At 44.9% G+C, this 26,869-nt stretch overlaps 1 protein-coding gene across 1 annotated transcript; it reads left to right on the plus strand.

Moving 5' to 3' along the window:
• The first annotated feature begins 365 nt into the window (after positions 1 to 365).
• Positions 366 to 26,637, plus strand: LOC133371682 (cytochrome P450 3A29-like). The gene is made up of 13 exons (XM_061599328.1): positions 366 to 651; positions 7,251 to 7,344; positions 9,311 to 9,363; positions 10,523 to 10,622; positions 11,618 to 11,731; positions 12,561 to 12,649; positions 13,819 to 13,967; positions 15,190 to 15,317; positions 15,527 to 15,605; positions 17,374 to 17,534; positions 19,394 to 19,620; positions 23,665 to 23,827; positions 25,317 to 26,637. Exons 1-13 carry the CDS (start codon positions 572 to 574, stop codon positions 25,410 to 25,412), a joined length of 1,533 nt encoding a protein of 510 aa, XP_061455312.1. The 5' UTR covers positions 366 to 571; the 3' UTR covers positions 25,413 to 26,637.
• Positions 26,638 to 26,869: the final 232 nt, after the last annotated feature.

Raw genomic sequence — 26,869 nt, forward strand, 5'->3', positions numbered from 1 at the left:
CCTATTCATAGGGTCTCCATAAGTCGGGATCGACTGGAAGGCAGTCCATCACTCTTTACCTCCTTGGGGCTAAGGCTGCATCCTTCACCCCACAAACCCGGGAGTCAGCCCCACTGAATTCAATAGGGCTTACTTGCATGGCGAGCCCAGAGAAGCGTGCCCAAAAGTGAACTGCGTGCCAGAGGCGAGAGTTTGCTTAGGCTGCAATCCAGTTACATGCCTACTCAGAAGCAAGCTCCATTGGGTTCAATGAGACTTACTCCCGGGTAAGCGTGCTTTGGATTGCAGCCTTAGTCTGCAGCACCAGTGCACCCACCGCCTGCCTGCCAGCTTTGCCTTAAGAGGCTCGGCCCTTTCCGTTTGAAAGCGAAAGCGAAATTTCCCGAGGTCGCGATCCCGGGCTGGGAGGGAGGGCGCCTTACATAACAGGCGCCAACAACACCCTTGCCGGCTTCACGTGACGCGCTAAGGTGGGGCGGCCAAGGGTGCCTCGGAGACCGAGCCTGGGAGAAAGGCAACAACTGCCCTCGGACCAGCACGGAAGGCGGCGGCCGCGCCGGGAACTAGTGCCATGGGGCTCCTCTCCTTCCTTCCCAGCTTCTCCCTCCAAACTTGGGTCCTCATCCTGGTCTTCTTGGCCCTTTTTGTGCTGTGAGTACCATCCCGGGAAGCGGGCGGCTCGGGGATCTGCTGCTTTGGGGGGCAGCCCGGGGTGGGTGGGGCGGATTGACAGGAAGGGTCTTGTTTGTTGGCAAAGTGTTGCGGGAAAGGGCTGCAGAAGCTCAGTGGCACAGTGCCCGCTTGGCAGGCGGGAGGAGCCAGGTTTAAACCCCAGCGCTGGCGGCAGCAGCATCTGCTTGTCTCCAAGAGAGACTCTGGAGAGCCGCTGACGATCAGCGTAGGCACAGTAGCCTAGTGGCAAATTCCCCTTATGTTAGTCATAGCCACTCCCCTTCCCCTTTTTTGTTGCGGGGTTTGAGAATGAGATCTTTGTTAATGTCTTCTCCCACAAAAGACATCTCTAGGAGCCAATAAGCATGAAAGGGGAGAGTCTAAGCCACTGAGAAGACTCTTCTCAGTGGCTAACTGACCTCCCTTCACTCTCATTGGCTTCAGTCAGCAGGAAAGGTCAAGGAAGCAGTGGCTATGACGCTCCCCTTTCATGCTGATTGGCACAGAGGATGCTGGAGACATTGGGACCCTGCTTTCAAAAAAGCAAAGGTTCTAAGACACCACCACCACCCCATGACCCTGGACGACTACACCCCAGTGTAGGCAGTACTTAGCTAGGTGGACCTGTGGCTTGTCTCAGCACAAGGCAGCTTCCTTTTAAATAAATGTAAATGGCCTGCCTTCAAGTTGATCCCGACTTATGGCGACCCTATAAATAGGGTTTTTGTGGTAAGTGGTATTCAGAGGTGGTTTTACCATTGCCTTCCTCTGAGGCTGAGAGGCAGTGACTGGCCCAAGGTCACCCAGTGAGCTTCATGGCTGTGTGGAGATTCGAACCCTGGTCTCCCAGGTCCAACACTCTAACCACTACGTCACACTGCCCCCGTTGTTGTAACTTGCAAGGAGGTCCTGTAGGGACTCAAAGTGACAGAAGAGAGAGACCGTTGGACAGGATGGGGGCGCTCAGCAAGGCACTGCCGGCTTCCCCTTTTCTGTTCTGCTGCTTTAAAAGGCACAGGAGCCTTCCCCACCCTCTTGCATCTGATCATCCTCCTTGCAATCCCCTTTATGTTACAGCAACACAGGCTAAGCACAGTGCCACTCCAGGGGGCTTCCTGTGGCATGGGACAGGCAGAAGTCCCATAGGTGCAGTTCTGCCAGCTCTATATTTCTGTTGCTGGAAAAGTGGCACCTGTTGAATTTCTATTGGACCTATTGTAGCCTTTAAAGGGCCTGTTCCTTAGCTCTAATCTGATCTTCGTTCCATGCCAAGCCTGGTTGCGGGTGTTGGAAGTCCAGTGTACGACAGAATAACGACAGAAGCTGCAAGGAGCAAAACAGACTGTTTACTGTAGGCCTCGCTGGAACTTGGGACCTTGTAGAGCAACAGGACTTTGTTTCCACAGGCCAACCTTAAAAGCCCACGGAGACTTACCTGAATCAGACCAAAGGCCTGGCTAGTCTCGCATGGTGTCTCCTCCACACATTTATTTATTTTGTTTTATTTATTTATTACATGTATATCCCGCCTTTCCTCCCACATGGAGCCCAGGGTAGCAAACAAAAACACTAAAAAAAACTTCTCTAAAACATTTTAAAAACGAAAGACTTTAAAACATATTTGGCCCATCCATTTGTTGTTGTTGTTATGTGCCTTCACGTCGATTTTGACTTATGGCGACCCATGCTAGCGATAATTAGGAAAGGTATTGAAAATAAAACAGCCGATATCATAATGCCGTTGTATAAATCTATGGTGCGGCCGCATTTGGAATACTGTGTACAGTTCTGGTCGCCTCATCTCAAAAAGGATATTATAGAGTTGGGAAAGGTTCAGAAGAGGGCAGCCAGAATGATCAAGGGGATGGAGCGACTCCCTTACGAGGAAAGGTTGCAGCATTTGGGGCTTTTTAGTTTAGAGAAAAGGCGGGTCAGAGGAGTCATGATAGAAGTGTATAAAATTATGCATGGCATTGAGAAAGTGGATAGAGAAAAGTTTTTCTCCCTCGTAATACTAGAACACGTGGACATTCAAAGAAGCTGAATGTGGGAAGATTCAGGACAGACAAAAGGAAGTACTTCTTTACTCAGCGCATAGTCAAACTATGGAATTTGCTCCCACAAGATGCAGTAATGGCCACCAGCTTGGATGGCTTTAAAAGAAGATTAGACCAATTCATGGAGGACAGGGCTATCAATGGCTACTAGCCGTGATGGCTGTGCTGTGCCACCCTAGTCGGAGGCAGCATGCTTCTGAAAACCAGTTGCCGGAAGCCTCAGGAGGGGAGAGTGTTCTTGCACTCAGGTCCTGCTTGCGGGCTTCCCCCAGGCACCTGGTTGGCCAGTGTGAGAACAGGATGCTGGGCTAGATGGGCCACTGGCCTGATCCAGCAGGCTCTTCTTATGTTCTTATGAATCAGCTACCTCCAAGAGCATCTGTCATGAACCACCCTGTTCAGATCTTGTAAGTTCAGGTCTGTGGCTTCCTTTATGGAATCAATCCATCTCTTGTTTGGCCTTCCTCTTTTTCTACTCCCTTCGGGCCCATCCATACCTAACCTAAAAATCTGTGTTTTCCATATTCGGTTAGTGGCCTCAAGATCTATACATGTTCTGTTTGTGCTTGGATTTATTTTTTAAAACCTGAATTTTCACGTCCATGCACACAGGTGTTAATTGTTTTTGGTCTAATTCACTTCTGCACCCCTAAGTCATACCCCCAAGTCGACCCTTTTACGGTGATTGGTCCAGAACTGTACTTTGCTTTTCCTCCACTTTTCCAGAAGAGTGCAAAAACATATCTGACTTTTTGAATTAACACGCATGCGTGGTTTGCCAGTCTATTGGCCTTTGTTTGCATAATATCGCAAAATGGCTTTTAAGTGGAAACGTGATTCATTAAACATTTGATTTTACGTTTGATTGCAAAAGAGTGGTTTAAAATAAATTTTAAAAAAGCAGTGCTGCAGGAGCCAGAAGGAGGAAGTGATATGGTTCAGTACCAGAGGCAGGAATGAACTGTAAGCAAGGAAGAGGAGGCATGGTCAGAGGGTGAGATCTCAGCCAGTTATCCGCCCATAATACAAAAAAGATGTCCTTGCTACAGAGGTTATGAAGTTGAAGTGGGACAGCCTTCAAGTTGATCCTGACTTATGGCGACCCTATGAATAGGGTTTTCATGGTCAGTGGTATTCAGAGCAGGTTTACTATTGCTTCCCTCTGAGGCTAGTCCTCCCCAGCTGGCTACGGCCTGCTCAGCTTGCCACAGATGCACAGGCCAGCCCCTTCCTTGTCCGCAACTGCCAGCTGGAGGACAACTGGGCTCCTTGGGACTCTGCAGCTTGCCCATGGCTGCACAGGTGGCAGGGCACGTAACCCCTGAGCCACTCCCTGTGGGGTGATCTTTAGCTGGCCCTTGACACCCAGGAGACAGGAGTGGGGATTTGAACTCACAGACTCTGGACTCCCAGCCAGGCTCTCCTGCCCTCTGTGCTAGACCAGCCTACATAGGTTATAGTGGTTACTAATTGGGAGAGAAAAAAAATTGGTTTATAGCATGGTTGGGGAAGTGCAGGTTTAACAAGGAGAAAGTCTGAAATGGCGGGGAATGTATATGGACACCCGCAAATTAATGGACACACAAGCGGGTGAGATTGCAGATGAAAAGGAGATATGGATGGGCCCACTGAAACATTTCCCATACATTTGCCTTATTTCCCCTTGTAAACCATCTAAAGCTGGTACCACATTGCGTGACAGTGAATTTCACTGATGATTGCATGCTGCGTAAAGTAGTATGTTCATTTCCCTGTTCACATTCTGGCTTTATGAGAGAGGGAAGCCTTGTAGGAGCAGGAAGCTGCCTTGTACTGAGTGAGACGACTTGGCCATCTAGCTCAGTGTTGTCTGCACTGACTGGCAGCAGCTGTCCCAGACTGGGTCCTCTCCCAGCTCTACCTGAGTTGCCAGGGACTGAGGCTGGGGGTTTCTGCGTGCAAGGCAGATGCTCTACCCACTGAGTGGTGGACCTTCCCCAAAAGGACTGTGTTTAAGGACCAGAGTGGTCACCATCGGTAAAGAGGAACTGCAGGCAGACGAGTGAGCGGACTGGCAGAGGAGGGGTGGAGCTTTATTTATTTATTACTAGCATTTATTAGTCACTTTTTTTCAACAATAGATCTCAAAGTGACTTACAAAAAGGAAGCAAGAACACAATAATTGAAATAGCTTGCAACAAAAACAATTACAAGCAATTCAAACAAAATAATAAACCATAATAGAGAAATAACAAATAGCAAATCTTACAACACAAAAACTATAAATATAACACTATAAATATAACAAAACATATTATAGAAGCCGCATTACACATCCAATCAATACTGCAAGAGTAGAAGAAAAATTAAAGCCGTTTCAGCGTAGCTACTAGAGCACCCCAGCCATGACGTTACATGCAGTCTCATTCTATCTAACAACAGAAAGTCAGAAACGGAGCTTTAGGGCTCCCCTCTCTCCGAGCCCAACATTTAAGCCAAGTGGGCTGCCAGAGTAGGGAAGGCCTGTCTTCGGCATCCAGCGTTGAACTGCAGAGGGCAATTGCAGGAGGGAAGCTGCTCTCATTTTCTCTCCACCAGTCTCCAGGAGGTAAGTACGTAAACATTTCTGCAGCCTAACAAATTTTGTGGTCTGTGAGGGGGAGAAAAACAATTCCCCCATCCACTTCCTACACACCATGCACAACTTTGCAAACCTCAGTCCTGACCATGTTTCGTAGTTTTCTTTCTAAAGAAACAAACAAACCCAAATGCCTTTTCTCGCAGATCTCGCAGAGAAGGCGCTTCAACTCCTTGGACATTTTGGTTGACCCTTTTTGGGGTCGGGTGGGGACTTTTTCCCACGTCTTCTGAGACAGAACAATCTCGGACAGTTGGTACCTTAGGCAGAATGCTGAAATGGTGCCCATGCTGGATCTCAGCAGCTTGTGGAGTGGGTCTCATTCAACATTTTTCACAGTCAGCCATCCTGCTCTTCAGCTTTCACCAGCCTGGTGCCCTCAAGATGTTTTGGACCACAATTCCCATCAACCCCAGCCAGTGCGCACTAGGCTGGCAAAGGCAATTGCACCCTTCAGTTGTTCTTCCTTCCTCAGTTCACAGTCCTGGTCCCTACACTGAGGCCGAGGGATCTGGGTAGATTGCACCCTTGTTCAGTATTTTTCCACCCCATTAGGAAGGGGCAGGTGCCAAGAGGTCTCAGTGGAGCAGGGAACTATTCGACTTTGCCAGCAAGTCCACAAAGCATTTACTAACCTGCAAGCATTTTTCCTAGTCTGCTAAGAGGCTAGTAGTTTATGTTTTCGTACCGGCTGTGGAGGAAGGTAAGCCATTATCAGTGGTGCAGTTAGGCTATTTTAGATTTTGGACTTATTTTATTTATTTATTATTTTATTTATACCCCACCCTTCCTTCCAGCAGGAGCCCAGGGCAGCAAACAGAAACACTAAAAACACCATAAAAGACCTTAAAATAATTAAAACAAAACAACGTTAAAAACATTTAATTTTTTTAAAAAAAAATCTTTTTTAAAAAGGGTTAAATATAATAAAAGATATTACAAGCAATTCTAACACAGACCAGACTTAGTGGTCTTACTCCTTAGATGGCAACGTGTATAATTCCAAAAGGTGGTAAGCCCTTCCTGCTGCATTTGAGAGCCCTCCTGTACTCTGCATCTGCGGCCTTTCTTCATGTGCCCCCTCCAAGGAAGGTGCGGAGGATGGTGACATGAGAGCAAGCCTTCTTAGTGGTGGCCTCCTGCTTATGAAATGCTCTCCCCAGGGAGGCATACCTGGCACTATCATTACCTACATTTAGGTGCCAAACAAAAACATTGCCCTTCTTCCAGGCATTTGGCTCCTAATTTGGGAGGATTTTGGAGGGCTCTTGATGTTGTAGGGGGAGAGTTGTTCCATCGCTGTTATATTTATGTGTTTTTTATATTTATGTATTATATATTTTATATGTGTGTGTGTGTGTTGTTTTGTTTTAGTCTTTATGCTAGTTTTAATTTTTTATTGATTGTTAGTTGCTTTGGGTTCACTTTTGCCAAAAAAAGGCAACTAACAGATTTAATAAATAAAATAAATAATAAATAAGTTCTGCAAAGAGGGGCCTTGGATTTCTGACCCAGAGTCCTGCCCTGACACCTACCCTGTCCACCTGCAAGCTATTACCTTTCTAGGCTAGTTTTTAAAGTATGTATATGTTTCTACAATGCAGCCTGGTGGAGGGTTGATGGTTTGTTGTGCCACCTTCCTGAGTTTCCAAGCTGGTCATGGAGAAAGCCAGTTTTGTTCTTCAGTGGTTTACATGTGACCCATCCATCCTCTGCCAGCCCACTCAGTTACCTGCATGGAATTACTGGTTATCTGTGGGTGTTAGATGAGTTGTTAAGTGCAAGGCCAGGATAGCTGGAATATTGTGGTTTTCATCCACTTCTTCGTTTCTGGACATGCTCTTGTTCTGATGCCTCTTAAATTGGCTGTCCTCACTGATTTCTCTCACGGCTTATCTTTTCAGCTATGGGATCTGGCCGTACAGTTTCTTTAAAAAGCTGGGAATTCCTGGCCCAAGGCCTTTGCCTTTTATTGGGACCTTTCTCGAATACCGGAAAGTGAGTATCTGGGAGCAATTCACGGGACAGCTGCCCTAGAGGTGGTGTAGAGAACCTTCAGTCTTCCAGGTGTTGCAGAATTGCAACATCCATCAGCTCCAGCAAGCATGGCCAGTGGCCAGGGGTGATGGGAGATGTTGTTGAGCAGCATCTGGAGGGCCTGAGTTTCCCGACACCAGCCCTAGAGGGTAATTGATGGGGTCTTGAGGTGTTGGGGAGGTGGCTTGGGAGTGGACCTGTGTCTTGCGTATCCTCTGCGTATGGCCTTAGCTGCTCATTTCGGAGACAAGTAAAAATATTTTAATACATTTGAGATTTAACTTCGTAGTTACTTTTGTTTTTTGAATTGTTGTATCAATTTGCTCTGCCATTTTATGTAGTAAAAAACTACGTTGTTTTACTGTAGGCCAACCGCCTTGCAAACGCCTGCATTAAAAAGCAGTGTAATAGTGTGTTTAAACAAATAAAGTGTACGTTGCAGAGGTAAAAGGATTCTTTAGTTTGGGTTTGCACCAAGGACTAGTTGCTAGTCTTAGCAAGCACACTGGAGACTGCCTGTGAAGGCTCAATTGCCCAGCAGAGTCACATGAACTTCAACTCGTAGGTGGCAGTCAAGTTTTTCGCCAGGGATTTTGTAAATCAAGCCCACAATATATTCGTGCTCTCGTGTGCATTACAGTATATATTCAGCTCCTGCATGCTGCTTTTGAGTGCTTTTGTCTGTGGGCTACCGAGCCAGCAAGCGTGCAGCAGCAAAGCAGGGCATGGCTATTGGCTGAATTCTGTGCTGTAGCCAAGTCCTTGTGCTTCAGCCCAGGAGTGCCACAGTCTCTTCCTCTACTATTATTGGCATCTGTGTGCCACAGAGTCCCATGCCCCCTGGGCCAGTGGCTTTCAAACTATATCATTGTGAGTCTCTCCCAGCCTGCCCCATACAAAAAACTAAAATAAAAGGAAAACTGGTTGAAACATTTGGCCTGAGCACATGAAAGACTCTACCACTTGTAGAATGGACTGGGAGCGGGGGGCTGGTTGTCTGAAAATCTTCTCAAGTGAAAGGTTTTTATTTACCTGTCCGTCCAAAAATGTATATCCCACCTTTCAAAGCAAATGCTAACTTGGAGGTTAAAAAACTAAAATCAGTATGACAAAACAGTTTTTAAAGTATAATAAAATGATTTAAAAATGCAGTAAAAGCAGTGGCAGCAGTAAAAAGAAATAACTGGGTTTTTTTTTTAAAAAAAAGCTTGTCAAAATAAAACCAAGGTTGCAGTCCAGTACATGTCTATTCAGAAGTAAGCTCCATTGGGTTCAGTGGGACTTACTCCCAGGTAAGCGTGTTTTGGATTGCAACCTAAATGAAGTTTATTTACGCACAGAAAGTTAAGTGGGTTGGAGAGAAGGTTCCTAGGCTTCCTTATCTGCCATATTTGTACTGCACCCTTTGCCCAAGAGTTGTACCATTTTTGTCCTTACAACAAACCTTGACGTTTGACCCACCCGAGACCACCTACTGAGTTTTCACGGCTGAGCAGGGATTTGAACCCAGCTCTTCACAGCCCAACATTCAGTTCTCTACAACTTAATTGGCTGTCAGTGTTGACTTTATATGTGTAGGAGATTATGATATGGGTGTTTGAAAACAATTTTCCATGTATGTTTTAACAGTCAGGTGACAGGGGAAACATCACATTTCTGGCAGTGCGTTTCGGCTGCTTCTGATACAAAACAAAAATGTTTTACAGCCCCTACATCAGCTCTCACCAGCCTGGTCCCTCTGTTTTGAACTACAACTCCCATCTGATGGGAGTTACAGTCTAAAACATCTAGAGGACACCAGGCTGGTGAAGGCTGCCCTAAATCCTAAAAAATAGCAGAGTGGTTTGGAGATGGAATGCTATTTCCCTTGCAGAATCTCTCCTTTGCGTGTTGCTCATTTCCCTGATGTCTCTTTTTACCTTTGCAGGGAATTCTGAATTTTGACCAGAGGTGTTATCAGAAGTATGGCAAAATCTGGGGGTGAGTCTCCCACAGAATGAATTCTCTAGGATGAAGGTTGGTTAGTGGAGAGAATAGAGGTGTCCATTGCTATCTGGGCTCCTTCTGGGAGGAAGGGTGGGATATATATTCATGCATGGGATGGAACAAATGCACCAAAAGCAGTAAGAGGAAACGGCATAGCTACTGCAAGTACACACTCCTGCAAATGCCTACCCTTTTCCAACCCTCTGGACAATCGGGTCTACTTCCTGTGCATTTAAATCAGAGGCAGCCCTGCAAGAATTTTGGCTGTATGTCAGTTCATATTCATACTTGCCTTTATTTTCCTTCCCAGTTCCAATTATTTTTAGATGTTTTGTTTCTGGTTTTCTCTTCACCTAGAGCCAGCCTCATTCAACACATTCAGTTCAAGATAGCGATTAGATTAACAGTGTGTTGAATGTATCCGATGTTTTACCTTTGCATTTCTTCTTTTTTGCTTGGTTCAGGTTCATTTTAAGTGACGTTTTAGTTCGCATCATATTCCATCCCAGTTCTCCCTTTTTCCTTATTGATTAGAGCTTCTGTAGCCAGTGTTCAGCATATTACGGAATTGTTCGTTTTTAATAGATTAATGTATACACGTATTATTATTTACAGTATTTACAGTTTGGAAACTGATTTTAATGGTGTGCATATGTATGTTTTTGCAGACTGCCTTTGATAAAGGGTCTTTGTCACTCGAAATACATCGGACAGCAATAAAACCACTTTTGTTTTTACTTTTGGCTGCTTGCTGCCTAGGCGCTTTGAAGGTTTTCCTTCTTTCCGTCTGCAATACTTTTGGGGTGCCTCCCTCCTTACTTTCCCGTCAGGACTAAACCTCCCATCAGGCCCATTCAGCACTTCTATATGGGGCCAACACTCTTTGTCTCAACAGTTCGCTGGCTGGCTAGCAGTTGTCAGCAATAGCTGGTTCCATTCCCTCGGCAGTTCTGCCCCAACAAAGGCCAGCCGGACTATGAGGGAGTATGGGGGACAAGTGTTCTTACCTCTCTTGCTTTCTCCTCACAACCCGGTCTAGGAGTTTTAAAGTCAGCCTATCCCTGGGTTCTGTGCTCTTGGTTTCTTGTCACAAACCGATTGCTCCATTCAAAAAAGAATTGCAAATATTTTTCTTCTTTTTCTGGGCTATTAGGATTTTTGATGGCCGACAGCCAGTGATGGCTATTCTAGATCCTACCATCATCAAAACCATCTTGGTAAAAGAATTCTACACCCATTTTACTAACCGCCGGGTAGGTACCCACTAGTGAACTTTGCTCAATAAGGTAGATTGTAATGCTGAGAGTTGAGTGGATTTTTTATTTTTATTTTTTGTAAAGAATGCCATAAGGCACACAAAGACATATAATGCTAAGCCATGGTTTGTTTACCCAACCTTCCAAACCCAACACAGCAGACTAACCATGGTTTGTTTCTGTTAACAAACCGTGATATGAAGCCATGGTTTGCTGGTGGCTTGCAAATTGTGGCTGGTTTTAACTATGGTTTGCTGTTAATGTCCATACCCAGTATGCTCTCATAACCATGGTGTATCTCGCCCCCCCCAGCCCAGATGTTTGTCGTGCTACAGAGCCACGAGGCAAGAGCGGCTGGAGAATAAAACCGCTTGCAAGGTTAAGCAACTCTCATGAATGCTTTTCCTGAAGAAGGCTTTTTCCCCTGCTTGCCACCTCTTTCGCAAGCCTTCCCTCAGAAGACTGTGGCTGCTTTGTGAGGAGAGGGGAATGTTTAAAGGGACCATTCAGCACATTTGGCTTGTGTGTGATGGGGAGAAAGGGAGGGAAGCTAGTTAGACTCTGGGAATGCCAAGAGCATCTGAACAATCTCAAAGGAGTTTTTCCTATCTAATTTGTCCGTGAGATTTTTATTTATTTATTCATTCTTGGATTTATTAGTCGCCCATCTGGCTGGTTACCCAGCCACTCTGGGCGACGTACAAAACAGAATAATACATTAGACGTTAAGCATACCATAAGCATTAAAATATTAAAACATACAGTAAAAGTTTCAACCCATCCCAAAAGCCTGCCTGAAGAGCCAGGTCTTTAAAGTCCGGCGGAAGCTCATCATAGAGGGAGCATGAGATGAGTTGTGGTTTGTGCTAACTATGGCTTAGCGTTATTTGCAGACGTAGCCAATCACTGGGTGTGTGACAAAAAAGAGGAGTTTATAATGACAGCTGCGACTTGCATCCAGCATTGTTTTATTTATATCTTGGACTGCTTAGGACTTTGGTTTGAATGGCGAGCTGGACACAGCAATAACAATCGCCCCCGACGAGCAGTGGAAGCGGATTCGCACGGTTCTGTCTCCCACCTTCACCAGCGGGAGACTGAAGGAGGTAAGTCCTGGAGCCTTCCAGTCTCGAATGTAATGTTGGCCAGTGAATTTTTTGGCCACCGCCTTTGATCTCTTGTCACCATTGCTAAACTAGATAAGAGCTGCCACTCTGCTTTTGACGGTGCATTCTCAATAGGTGAGTTTAAAGACAACCTTCAAAAACACTCCCACACACCAACTTTCTGTCTTTTATCAACTCTTTTCACATCAGCTTGTCTGCAAAGGAACATATGCATGTTGCAAAGGATCCTGGGTTATGTTTTAGGGTGCATAATGGCTTCAGGGTGGTGCTGAGTATAGGTCTATGTGGTAAGGAACAAGGGATGAGGGAGGGAGATAAGAACAGTTGTCTTCCGTGTTTCCTGATAGCCCTACCTGTCCTCCTGGATCCTTGATAGGCCTGCTGGTCCTGGGTCTCACCTTAGTGGGCAGAACCAGCTGTAGCAGATTCTTACCATCCAGCAAGAGAGCTACAAAACCAGCAGGGATGGGTGAGAAATTTGATTCAGTTTGCATTTCAAGCCAAATCTATCAAATTTGCACTTTCTGAAACAATATGAGAACCACAGCCATCTAGCTTGAGCTATTCTGATGATCCACACAAAATTGGGGAGTGAGTTAAACTTGTAACAATACAGATCCAAGCTTGAGGATGTGCTCCAAGAAGAAAGCAACTTCAGCTCCTCCTCAGTGTTTTCTTGAGGACCAGTCACTTAACACCATGAGGCAAGTTGTAAGTGGCCATTCCAAACCACTGCTTGTTTTTATGACTCCATTTTAACAGATGGCGAAAGTGTCTGTTGCATTTCAGGTTTTGGTCTGTGTTTCAGATGTTGCCCATCATCAATCGTTATGGAGAAATGCTGGTGAAGAATGTCCAGAAGAAAGTGGACAGTGATGAACCCATAGACATGAAAGAGTGAGTTGGTCCTGGGGGGAGGGCTGGGGGGAAGCAGCCAATTTTTCAGCGAAAACAAATTGCAGGAGACTTCCAGATGGAGCTCTGGGCACTGAGCTACACATTTAGCAAAATCACGCAGCAGAGTCTTTCTGAAGTGTCCCATTGCAGAGTTCAGGTGGGAATTACGTGACTGAATGCTCCATGTAAAACCTACAAACAAATACATCTCTATACATAAACAAAAATAAGATAACCAAGGGGAAGAGGAATGCAAACAAAGGAGTCCTGCTCACTATATAGAATTGTAGAATAGTAGACGTGGACGGGTCGTATAAGGCCATCGAGTCCAACCCTCTGCCCAATGCAGGAATCCAACTTAAAGTATATTCAACAGATGGCTGTCCAGCTGCCTCTTGAATGCCTCCAGTGTTGGAGAGCCCACCACCTCCCTAGGTGATTGTTCATACTTCTCTTAACAGTTAGGAAGTTTTTCCTGATGTTCAGTCAAAATCTGGCTTCCTGTAACTTGAGCCCATTATTCCATGTCCTGCACTCTGGGATGATCGAGAAGAGATCCCGGCTCTCCTCTGTGTGACAATCTAAAAATATATATTTTAGATGTGTGATTTTTAAATGTTTTTTTTTTAAAAAAAGAAAGACTGACCATGTGCTATTTTTAGTCCCAGAGAAGAAAGAGCCAAAAAATATCGCAATGGAATATTGCTGTTTCCTTTTTTTGGATTTTTGTGAAGTATGTGTTTTTAATATTAAATGCACAATTTCTATATATATTTTCAATAGAAATAAATGGGAGATCATAGGTGCATTTCATAAACATTGAACAGAAACAGTGTAATGAAGAAAGTTTATGATGTACAATATTTTTCCCCATGGATTTTTTAAAATAAATTCTTAGTTCTCTGATGAAGCGTTCTACAGCCTTAAAGCAAGTCTGATAATATAGCTGATTCATCTGAGAAATTTTTGTTGCATGTTTGGTCTCATCCCTTTAGTGTTTCTACAGTACAGGAAGGCCTGAATTGCAAGTTTTTGCTAACCATGTAGCTGGGTTCAAAGTGCCTGGGAACACCATGATGTCACTAGTTCCTGCTGAGGGGGTTCTCTGGGTGTGCAACCAGCCACATTTGATGTGTTTGCACTCTCTTAATCGCTTCCCTTTTCCACAGAATCTTTGGGGCCTACAGCATGGACGTGGTAACCAGCACCTCATTTAGTATTGACATAGACTCCATGAACAACCCCAACGATCCTTTTGTCACACACATCAAGACGTTTCTCAAGTTCAGCTTCTTCAATCCTCTGATGATCCTGATTGGTACGAGGCCTCTACATGCGAAAGTGGGCAGCGGGGTGGGCAGATAGAGAACTTTTTTCAGCTGGAGGGCCACATTCTCTTATGGGGAACCTTCCAGGGGCCACATGCATGTGTGGCCAGAGGGAACAGTGAGCCCAGCAATGGATATGACTTTGCTTTGTACAATAGGCTACATTCCAGCCGTGGGAAAGCCAGAGAAAAATCAGAAGTCGGGCTGTCATTTCTTGCAGAAGCTGTAAATTCAGAACAGGTTAAATTGCCTTTAAACTGAAGGATTCAATACAAACTAAACTGCTTGCATCTTCCTGAGTCTATAAATATGCTCCAGAGAGCTTAGGTCTGCAGAGCTGAAAGTGCCAACGAAGGCTTAGATAAGCTTGCCACGTGGCTGCGAAGTCTCAAGGTTTGAGCTGAAATGTCAAGGCGGTAACATCTTCCTAAAGATTTCTGGGCAAAGGAGTTATATCTCAGGATGAGGAGCATGAAGCGGAAGAGGGCAAGCTTTCCCCCCACAGCAGTCCCACCCTTCCTTCCCTATTCTAAAGTTGTAAAAACAACTCCCCTTTTCCGGCAAGCACTTTCAGTTTCTCCCGCTATTGTAGATAAATGCAGAAATAAGATGGGATGGTCTTACGACTTGCAGAAGTGACATGAACCAGTAATAGACTGCTGTGTCCACTGTTGGAATTAATTATGCAATTAAGGCTTGGGATCCTATACACAACTACCTAGGAATAACTCCTGTTGAATGCAACAGGTCTTACTTCTGAGTAAACACAGGATTGCATTACAAGGCCTCAATCCAATGCAGATTTGAGCGTGCTTAATCCCATTGAAATGAGTGGGCTTTAAGCGCACCGAACTCTGCATTTTCATGTCTGCATTCGTAATATTGCATTGCTTTACATTTCCCCCACCATTTTCCCAAGGAGCTCAGGGTGACATATGTCATTCTCCTCTCACTCCCACTTTTTTAATCTTCATAGCAACCCTGTGAGCAGGGTTAGGCTGAGAGAGAGTGGCTGGCCCAGCATCAGTGAGCCTCATAGCAGAGCAAGGCTTTGAACCCAGCTGTCTCCTATCTTAGCCCAAACTGCTGCAGCCTGCACTGTCTTGCCAATAGATTGGATTGTGGCCTGAAATCTGGATGACTGATGCACTGATGAAAGCTTGCAGTGCTACTGAATATGTGTTTGGTAACCTTTGCTTTTCTCTTTTTCAGTCGTCTTTCCATTTCTCGCGCCTCTGCTGAATAAATTAAACATCTCCCTGGGGTCTACCTCCTTCCTAAAATTCTTCACCGCTGCTGTCAAAAACATCAAGAAGGACCGTCAAAAGAACAATCACATGGTCAGTGTGGCCCCTTCTGTGGTCTCTCCCAGTTTTATGGATTTGCAGTCAAGGCTGTAGCTTTAAACAAAAATAAAGGTGCTGCACCAAAATAACCCATCCTGAACTCTACAGAACTGTCTGTTTCTTGGGTATCATGTGGACAGTCGGGCATGCAATTGACCGTTCTCGCTTGCTAACTATTGCCTGTGTGTCTCTGTTCCCTGCAGAACAGGGTTGACTTTCTGCAGCTTATGGTGGACTCCCAGATTTCAGGTGACATCTCTGATGAAGCAAGTACATATAAAGGTAGAAAGACAGATGGCACCTTTGAGCCGAGGCTCTGTTTTGGTTCGGCTTTTTACTCTTCTATATTGGGAATGTAGCAGTAGTAAACCATGGAATGGTGGGGCGATCGGTTATGGAGAAAATAAATGTTGATTGTGTGCTTCACAACTGAAGTAATACATCTAAAGGGGGACCTCTTAAGACCACTAATTCTGGGGTCTAAAATTACCAAGTTGTACCACTAACAGAAAGACCTTCCGTGGCGCAGAGTGGTAAGCGGTGGTAATGCTGCCAAAGCTCTGCTCACGGCTGGAGTTCGATTCCAACGGAAGGAGGAAGTCGAATCTCCGGTAAAAGGGGTCGAGGTCCACTCAGCCTTCCATCCGTCCGTGGTCGGTAAAATGAGTACCCGGCATATGCTGGGGGGTAAAGAAAGGCCGGGGACGGAACTGGCAATCCCACCCCATATATACGGTCTGCCTAGTAAACATCGCAAGACGTCACCCTGAGAGTCGGAAACGACTCGCACTACAAGTGCAGGGACACCTTTACCTTTTTTTACCACTAACAGAAGGCCCTGCTGAGTTATATTTTGAGTAGAAATGCCATTTTAGGCACAGTATTCAGGCAAGTATGCACTAACAGAAGAAACCTCAAGCACAAAGTGCACCTGGTTCCTCTCTGCTTTGGTACTGGATATTAAAAAAGCTATGCAGGCTGAGGGACACTGGGCTTTGGGCAACTGCCAAAGGGCAGCGCCTAAGGGTCCTGACCCTTTGGAATATGCAACTAGGTTTAGGAATACTGCTTTGTAGTGAAGAAGACAGTGCTTTGGAATCAGTTCCAAAAATGATAGCGAGCAGGAATAGTTTTAAGGCAGGGGAGATGGATGAGCTAAAGCTGAACAATAACTACTAAATCTTTAGGGCTGGGGAGGCAGGTGGAACATGAGAAGTAGGGGTAAATGTGTTTTGAAATGGATATAAGCTGCTTTGAGGAAGTGATGGTTGAAAAGGGGGATATTAATAAATACATGTTTTAAAACTAATTGGTGGGAGGGAGTTGGGAGCAAGATCCTTGGCCACTCTCATATATTCAACATTATAATTGCAAAAATGTTGTGTATTTTGAGAACATTTTTGGAACTCATATTAATTATTGCAGTATTAACACATGCCTTGCGATTCCCCCACCATGTTTTGCAGGAGTGGGGAAGGAAAGGGATTTGTCCCTTTGACATTCTTACCTATCAGTCGAATTGCTTTATCATCCTAAGGGGCAGGTGGTCTGAGGGTCTTTATTATTAAATAATTATTGTTTCACTTCATTTTTAACTAAATAACATGGGGGGCTCTCAGGATGGCAGAAAAGACACCCCCCCCAGCATTCCCTGAAGTAACTGTCCCCATTTTGTGGCTTCCCTGTCTGTCCACAGGCAACACTCTTCTGTTTCTGTCGCTGCTCTTGTGTAATCTGGTGAATGTGCTTGTTCTGCTAAACTAGTTTTTAATATTTTAGATCCCCCTTCAGCTGGAAATATGGGAGCCGATCTTTGCTGTGTGTCGAGAGAGAAACCATCATGTTCTGAGACGGGACGTAATTTGAAGGAGCTCTATACTTGAAGCTCCCAAATAATTACACCACAGTACAGCCCCCAAGGGATTGGTTCCTAAGTGATTTTGAGACATGTACCATGTCATACACAGTATTGATGTGATTATGAAGGGCTGCTTCTTAATAGTGTTGACATAAAGTTCTGTTTTCTTCCCCCATTTATTTTCTTCTGCAGTTCTGACTGACAGGGAGATCACAGCACAGGCCATTCTCTTCATTTTTGCTGGTTATGAGACCACCAGCAGTTCTCTCAACTTCCTCTCTTACTGCCTGGCCACGCACCCAGATGTTCAGCAGAAGTTGCAAGAGGAGATCGATGAGGCTCTTCCCAGTCAGGTAAGTCCATCTATTATGGTCTCCATGGATGATGTCAATTGAGGAGGTATCAACTAATCTGCACCATAAAGAACAAAATTTGCAGATGGATTTTTTTTTTTTGAAGTATCTAGCCCTCCTGGCTAGCGAGATCATCTTGAAAACATGCTGGTGCTGTGTTTGGAAGGCTGAAATTTGAGAACACAGCTAGAAAAAATGGAACAGGTGGAAGGCATCCAATCATTTTTACTGAAAGTTTTCACCCTTTGGAGACCATTAACCTAATTTGCAGTAGCTTAGCTTTATTGGCCACTGTGTATTATGCAGAGGCTGCAATGGAGGGATCAATGATGCCAGCAGTGGGTGGCATGATGGGGGCTGCGCCACTCACCGGCCCTCTCTCCAGCTGAGTTGCGACAACATACCAGGATAGAATGGGGAGGGCCACGGTGGTAGCAAGTTTGGTACAGTGCAAACATGCTGGCAAGAGCTACCAGCTTAGCTCCAGTGCATTTGCACTGTGCCAGCATCTCCGCCACCACCCCCATCTCCCTCTCTGTCCTGGGACACTGCACCGGCTTAGCTGTACAGAGGTCAGGTGAGGGGCACAGTGGCCCCAACATGCCATCTGCTCTTGGATGAGGCTCTTGCCAGTCAGGTAAGAGTGTCCTCTTAATTGAGGGTGGGCCACTCAAAGATAAATTTTCAGGAAGAATGAACCACCTACTTTTAAGGGATCTGCTATATTTAGATGGCAGAAAAGTGCTTGTGGTGGTGGTGCACTGTAGTGCTGAACTATGGGGTATCTGTGGTAAGAGCTTGGAAAATATAGAGATAACTAGGAGTCATGACTTTAGGAATAAAACCAGGTATGCATCAGATTCATAGAATGATAAAAGTTGTGGTGTGGATGTCCAAATCTGAGTGAATTATGTTTTGTTTTGGGCAATGAGAAACATGTCTCTCGCTTAGAAAAAGAATAAGTAGCTAGTCCTCATGGGTAATGAGATGGCCTGAAAAGCATGATCATGGTGTGCCTAGAACAGGGGTGTGACATCTGTGTCCCTTCCAATGTTTTTTGGACTCTGGCTCTTGTCAGTCCCAGCCAACATAGGCAATGGTGAAGGATTTGGGGAGTTGTCATCCAATAACTCTGCAGGGTCTCAAGTTCCTCACCCCCAGCCTAAAAAAAGGCTTACATGCTAGAAGTAGAATTGGGGGTTGGGGGGGCGAAGAGGTTGAAGCCACCTTAATTTATACCGGGCATACATGATTACCATTCTGAACAAATATGAAGGTATTCAAGATGGAGAGCCCACAGGTGAACTGGGAATGCCAATCACATGTTGTTTTTAAATCTGTGGAATTTATGAAGAGGTCAAATGGGAACTACAGAACTGAAGCTTGGGCCTTAAGTTACCATAAACCTGGCCAGTCCTTAATAAATGTATGATTGCTGAATATTCCTATGTTCCCCCGCCTACTGAATCAAAGAAGCTGTAAGATCAGGGGTCTGAGAATTCTAGACCAGAAAATATCAACTGCAGTCGATATATTTGTTTGTGAACCATGGATTTTTTTTCTTTTTTATCGGGGCCTGGATAATCGGAGGGACAAAACTCATAGAAAATTGCTGGACAGAAACTGGATTCTTCTTCCATCCTCCAAACCTTTAAGAAGCCAAGGCATGATGTTCAAGCTTTTCTGTGCTTCCATGGACATGACAGCCTTGCTCTTTCAGGGATCTCAGAAGCTTGACAGATGCATCATGTACCATTTATGCTTAGCCCAATGGAATAGCATTCAGTATATGGACCAATAGTATTTCTATTTGACCTTCCCCCCTCCCCCGTGCAACCTTTTATTTTCCTCCTTTGCAGGCCACACCCACCTACGAAGCTGTCGTTCAGTTGGAGTATCTTGACATGGTGGTGAACGAAACCCTCAGGCTCTACCCTCCTGGGGGGCGGATTGAAAGGGTTTGCAAAAACACCATAGAGATTAATGGAGTGACAATCCCAAAAGGAACCGTGACCATGATCCCCGCCTTTGTCTTGCACCGTGACCCGGAATATTGGCCAGAACCAGAAGAGTACAGACCCGAGAGGTAAGTTGCAAGGAAAAAAGCCCTTCTTTATCCTCAAACCAAGTAATAAAAGCCACGGCAGGGGGAAGAGGAAGAAACTAGAGAGCAGGTGTGATTATTATTATAACACCTAAATAATGCATTTGTCATTGTTTGACACCCACTGTCTGCAGTGCCACTCAGGGTCTTCTGATCACCCACATCTGTCAACTGTGCATGGAATTTAATTAACTGTGCTGGAGAACATGGCACCTAAGATGGCTTTAGCATCCGAAACATTGGCCTGCGTTTATGTCCAGCTCTTGAAAGCAGAGCCATGGGGTGAATGGCACAAAGCCACATAAACACACAGTGGAAGAATAAATATGCAGGCAGGACATTAATCTTTTGATTTTTTCAGTTGGAAAAGATCCCGCATTCAGAAGCCATTTGTTGACTCAAAGCATGAAAAAGCAGGCTAGAATTTATGGTGCTGGTCAAAGGGCCTGGTCTGTTCTGGATCAAGGCAGCAGGGCCAGCCTTACAATTGGACAGAGTAAGGCGGCTGCCTCAGGACAGGAGCACGGAGTGGGCAGAGCTGTGAACACCACACAGCCTGGCCTGCACCCTCTGAGCTAGCCTGCTGCCCTCTGGTGCACTGGAGGATTCTGCCCCACCCCCAGTGATGAAATAAGAGACAACCGCCAATCTGCTTGGGTTTTGTATATTTATTTATTTATTTAGTATTTATTATTATTTGATTTATATCCTGCCCTTCCTCCCAGCTGGAGCCCAGGGCAGCAAACAAAAGCACTAAAAACACTTTAAACATCATAAAAATAGACTTTAAAATACATTAAAACAAAACATCTTTAAAAACATTTTTTTTAAAAAGCATTCAAGACTCTTTTTTAATATATGGATTGGGGAACGTGCCATCAGCCCTTCACTTCAGGCAACCAAATGTTTATTCCAGTCAAGTGAAAGGGCAAAATATTAAAAAAATACAAAGTCACAGCCTTAGAAGAACAAAGGTGACAACATCACATCCAACTATGTTGCCACCTGTTCAGTAATGGTTTTTTTTTACTCCCCAAGGAAGATACTCTAAAGGGACTCTGAGGATCGACCAAGAATCCAGCTCATAAGGGGATACATTCTGTACTCTCTAACCCCTTGATAAAATTTACAGTAGTAGAGCACATGAGAGATGGTCTTATTGCAAGGAGAGCACCTACCCTTGAAAGAAACTTTAGCAAACCTGCTGTCTAGCAGCAAAATATCTTGGGTTAGCCCTGCGAGGCAGGATCATGAATCAATAAACATGATCCTTTGGGGAGGGGTTGTCCTGCAGGACCTGACCAAGAACATGGCTTATACCATCTACGTACAAATAGTGATGGAAAGCTTGTCAAAATAGTTGAATGAAAGCTCCAACCAGTGGTGACATGCCTCTTTGAATGATTTTTTTAAAAAAATAATTGAATTCTTACTGATAATGGAAAAATAACATGTCTGTGTCGCATTTATATCCTTGAACTGATTACATGTCCACAATATACTTGCCATAAAGAAAAGATTAAATTATGTTTTCCCACTGAACTTAAACGAGGTGAGACAGTAATGTAAAGATCTGATTAATAAAGAGATAGAATTAGATAGAAATTGCTTAGCTTGCCATATGGCAATCCAACTCATAAATGAGATTTAATCCAACCAAAGTATTTAATTCCCATACTACTTCCTCTCATTCATTTCCCAGTATCTAAACTGCTTCAGTGGGATATTTTCATTGAAGCAGACTTTCCCAAAAAAACTTAAGAATCTGTTTTTCTTAATTTTTTTATTCTTTTACAATCAAAGAAGAAAAGAAAATGCGTGGAAGAGAGGGTGGGGGGAAAAAGGGATGTTACATGTTGACAGTCTATTAATATTAACAAGAAGGATTTACAAGGAGAAATGGCTTTTTCATTCCAAAATTGAATAAATAAGGCCTGTCTCTCAATGAATATGTCTTGCTGGCTGTTACTTACAGCTTTCTTTATTCTCTATGATAATGTTGTCGTCAGTGCTGTTTCCCACATCTTTCTCAACTATTCTGTAATAACTGGACAGCTTTTATTCTTCCATTATTTAGCTGTTTTAAAGTTTAGTGACCAATAGAAGGCTTCCCAACAGTTGAAGATCCATACTTGTAACTTCTAACCGCAACATACAGGCTTCCTGTATAGTGCATATCCTGTTATTTCTTGTATTATATTCAATATTGCTATCCAGAATGGTTTTACATTGACGCAAGTCTAGAATATATGCATATAATCTGCACTCTTACATTTCCAACAGAACAAATCGTATCGATACATTTTGCTCAGTCTGAGGAGTTAGATATCGCTGAAAGATTGATTTGAAAAGGCTTTCCTTCAAGTTAGCACTTATTAATACCGACTGAATATTTTCCAACAGCCGATCCTATTCTGTTCTAGCATTGTTAAATTATATTTTGTTAGGTCCCTTCCCCGTTGTATGTTGTTGGTTGCAACTGTTGCCTTTTTAGTTTTGATAGAACTAGGTATATTTTTGTAATTGCTTTTTTTTAATGAGTTCGGGCACAGTCTAACTCACCCTTCCACTGCCCTGGGGTGAGTTGGATGCTGTAGATCCCCAGAAGTGCCGACAGGCTCCTGGCTGCACCAGGCTCTACCAACAGCAGCCGTTTGCTGCAGCAGAGATGTGGCTCCTTCAGGAGCCTCCTTGCGCCTCCAGGGGTCCGCCAGGGTCAGCCAGCCCAGCAGACAGAGCCCCAAAAATGGAGCATTCCGGAGGCTTGGAGGGAGAGGAGCTATGAGGAGAGACTTACACAAGCAGCAGACGTATTTGATTCAGGGCTTGTTACAGCTTATTCATATGAAATAATATATCTTTGTTTAATCCATTTGCCAAAACAAAACAGTTTTTCCCATGCTGAATATTAATAGCTTGCAGTGTTTGCGATCCCATAAATTTATTACTTAGAACCGAAGTCAAAGTAGATAGGACTGGGGGTGGTTTTTGTGAAAAATTACTTCAAGCTTTCATATAGCTTATGTTAATGCAAGGTACAGTGTGTGGGGTCATACATACTTTTCTTTGGTTTGAACCAGAGAAGGTGCCATAATTGCTGCTTATACAATTCCTGCTCTCCTCTGAGCATGACTAATATCGCATGCAACTCATGAAAAGGGAGAGGAACCATGTACACCATCTTGGGTCCTTTGAGGAAAAGTAGGATACAAATACATTAATACCTCAATTGAGGAATCCTCCAGGAAAAATCTCCTTTTATCAAAGGTTTTTTTAAAGGTGAAACTGACCAGCTTTGCTTTGCTATTGATAAACTTTCAAGCCTCTGTCTTTGCTTTAAGGTGAAACTGACCACCCTGTGTCTTTGCTTTGCTATCAATAAACTGACAAGACTGTGTCTTTGCTTTGATCTCTTGCTTTCTCCTGGAGCTGGGGAGGGAAGGATCCAATACGATTCAGATGGGGGGGTGCCGGGTAGGCATCCTTTAAAGCCCCTGTTGAAGCTGCTCCCACCATCTAAGAGTGGATGTAGGAACGTCTTCCTCTTCTTTCCATGTTATTCCTATCTCTGGTACTAAGTTTCTGTTAAAGAAGTAATGTCCAGGAGCGCATCTATTTTCTCAACTGAGGTTTTGCTGTAAACAATAAGTAAATATCCTATTCAGCCAGTCAGCAATGAATCTATCCTGGGCTGTGACAGTGGTTTCCAGCCTCATAGCTGCGGCCCTTTGGATCTGCCCTCAGATCAGTCTTCCTCAATTGGGTGCTCTCCAGTTGTTGCTGGACTCCCAGCCAGCGTGGCCAGTGTTCAGAGCTGCTGGGGACTTTGGTCCCAACACCATCTGGAGGTTGGGGAAGGCTGCCTTGGGTCAGTCACTTGGCCAAGTGAATTTCCTCTGCAGGTAACAATTCTCAAGCACTAGCTTTGGTTGCCGTGCAGATCCTGACAGCAGGAAAGGAACAAAATGTGTTTTGCTCACTGCATCCTTGTGCACCTCACGCTACTCTCCCCTGATTTGGAAACAGGTTCAGCAAGGAGAGCAGGGAAGCCATCGACCCGTACGTCTTCCTGCCCTTCGGAGCAGGTCCCAGGAACTGCATTGGGATGCGCTTTGCCCTCCTGATCTTGAAAGTGGCCGTCGTGGTCTTGCTGCAGAAATTTTCCTTCCGACCCTGCAAAGAGACTCAAGTAAGCGGCAACTTTTTCTTTATGTATTGATGTGAGGCAGGCTGCTCTCCTAGCACTGAATTGCTTGCTACTCATTTCCAGCTATAAATGCACATTTATCCCTCCCCCCCCCCCAACTGTACCTCGTTCCTCTGCTGGAGGCATCTACCCCCAGCTGCTGTGGAGGAAAAGGAGAGTCCTGCTGGCCACAGAAGGCAGCAGAGAAGGGTGAAAGGCTGCAGTTCAGTGGCAGAACACCTGCTTTGCATGCAGAAGGCCCCTCGTTCAGTCCTTGGCATCTCCAGGTACGGCTGGGAAAGGCACCTTGCCTGAAAGCCTGGAGAGCTGCTCCAGTGTAGACAGAACTGAGCTAGATGGACTGACTCAGTATAAGTCTGCTTCCTCTGTTCCTGTGGGTGGGCAAAGGGACCATTGGAGGTGCAGGGGAAGAGGCAGAGTAGCTACAGCAGCTCTCAACGTTTAAAAAGAGATGGGCAACATCCAGTTGCGGGCAGCACAGGCAGGGCAATGCCTGCCTTCCCGACACAGAGCCTCGCTGCCACTTCATGAGAGGGGGGCGAGGGGCAGAGCGCCCCGTGGGCACAGTGGCAGCCGCATTGGGTTGACTTCACGGCCACTCGGTCGGTGTTGGGAAGGCAAGTGAGCAATGCCAGCCCACCTGCCGCTGTTGGCTGCATTCGTGGGAGAGATCAGGCAACCCTAACAGCATCCTGACTTCTGTGGAATTTTTCAATTAAAAAACCATTTGAGATGCACCTTGTTGAATGACCTCCAGCTGATGGAGTTTAAGGAGTCATCACTCACGCTTCAGGTGAGAGTAAGCCTCTGAGATGTTTCTGTGTGTCCTCAGCTGCGGCCATACTAGTAGCTTCAAAAGCAGCAAGAATGTTTTTTCTGGCTGCTTTTTTAAGCGACTTTGACCTTGGCTGGGCACACCTCTTTTCCCCACTGCTGACTTCAGACCTTTCAGGACCGCCCACAGCAAAGCGTTGGGCCAATCACTGTCTCTGCCTGAGCCTGTAGCAAAGCATTTCCATTGGCCACACCTGGAAGGCATACTGGTTGATCTTCCAATCAGTTGCGAAATCTGCCTAAAGCTGAATTTAAAAAAACACAACACTCAAGTTGATCTGATCAAGTTTTACGGTACAAAGGGGTGGAGTTTGAGTTGCGTCGGGTGCCCCCATTTTCAGAAAAAAGTGGAGGCACATTGCAATTGGCACAACAGTGAGTGTGCCTCTACCTCTCATTAGCTGCTGCAGATGCTGTGTCTGTGAAGAAAAATAGAGGCACAATGTGTGTGTGTGTGTGTGTGTGTGTGTGTGTGTGTGTGTGTGTGTGTGTGTGTGTGTGTGTGTGCACGTGCGTGCATGCGCGCACTACCCAATTGTTTCCGGTGCTGTTGCCTGCTGTATCTTTCCTGCTTCATCCCATTCACTACCCATTTCTTGCTTTCTTTTCTCTCTCTTTTTTCTGTTGATGACAAAAGATCCCTCTGGAATTGGACACCAAGGGCTTCATACAACCGAAAAAACCCATCAAGCTGAAGTTGGTCCCCAGAGCCGTTGATAATCCCGAGGAATAGAGGAACCGGACACAGCAGCGAGGAAGCAGCAGCTGCCACCTCCCTCTTTCCACACCTTTTTGCCTTCATGTCGCTAAGGACTAGTGACTTGTTTTGACAGAACTACATGAAGGAAGTTTTAGCTTTGATCCCAGAGTTTTATTGACTTGATAACTCTTAATTTACTTAATTTAAGCTTACATGGTAAGCAGAGGTAAATAATTAAGGCATATCAATATTTTATTATCTTGTAATTAAATTTTGGGTTTTTTTAAATGCTGCTTCTTGGACAAAGAGCCCTAAAGCAATGTACAATAAAATTAAAACATACAATGAAAACCACATAATTTAATATTGGAGCAAAAAAAACATACTGCATGTCCTGACATACTTTATACTGCAGTAGTCTTCAACCTTTTCAGACCTGGGACCCACCTTTTAACTCAAACCCATTTCTTATTTCTCCTCATATATTTGTATGGTGGTAGTGCTGCAATTGTGTCCCACTTTACATCAGGCTGTGACCCAGTAGTGGGTCTCAACCCACCAGCTGAAGCCACGCTATAGCTTCCTGTATAGCTTTTCTCCATAGCGCCGCAGTTTACAATATTTTGATAAGGTGTCTAACTGGGGCTATTTGTGGTTCTCACACACCTCCCAAATTTGCACATGAAAGCCAGAAATACTCCTTATCTTATGCTTTGATTTGGATTCCTGCATTGTGCAGGGGGTTGGACTTGATGGCCTTATAGGCCCCTTCCAACTCTACGATTCTATGATGCTATGATCTTTCGCAGCTCTGCCCCACCAAATATGAACACTAATTCCACCCTCCATTATTTGGAATATTCCGTACTTGGCTGTCAAATATTGCCAAGATCTTTTGCAGAGGTCTTGTTCTGGGTGCTCACGCCTTCGGAGGTGAGGCGAGAGGCAGCTGGATAGTTGACTGTCAGTAACAGGGACTTCTAGATGTTGGCATCCAATGCACAGAACTCCCTCTCCAAATCTATTCATGGGGTCCCAACACCACTGGCATTTCAGTGTCAACCCCCCCCCGACATTTGCAACATCTGGTTGATTTTATTTTGTGTATCTTTCCTGATTGGCAGTTTTCCTATTTGGCAGTTTATTTTGAATGTGGGTTTTTGTAACACATTTTAGTATCTATTGTTCTACTGTTTTCTATGCCACCTGGAGCCCATGCTTTCAAAATGTAAAATAATAAATAAATAAATAAATGGTTTGCAGTTGTTCAGTTGAATGCTCATTTTAGCCATGGCCAGCGCCTGCCTGGTCTGTACCTCTGGCACATTTGCAACAGATTTATCCTTGTACAGCACTAGATTTGCGTAGCCCTCTCTGCCCATCTCTGCTCCACACAGGTTAGAGCAGAGAGCCCGCGGGCCCTCCATATATGATCGGATACTAGCTCCCATCCGGCCCAACTGCCATGGCCAGTGATTGGGGAGATGTGA

This window comes from Rhineura floridana, chromosome 17, assembly GCF_030035675.1.
Source record: "Rhineura floridana isolate rRhiFlo1 chromosome 17, rRhiFlo1.hap2, whole genome shotgun sequence".
NCBI classification, from domain to species: Eukaryota; Metazoa; Chordata; class Lepidosauria; order Squamata; family Rhineuridae; genus Rhineura; species Rhineura floridana.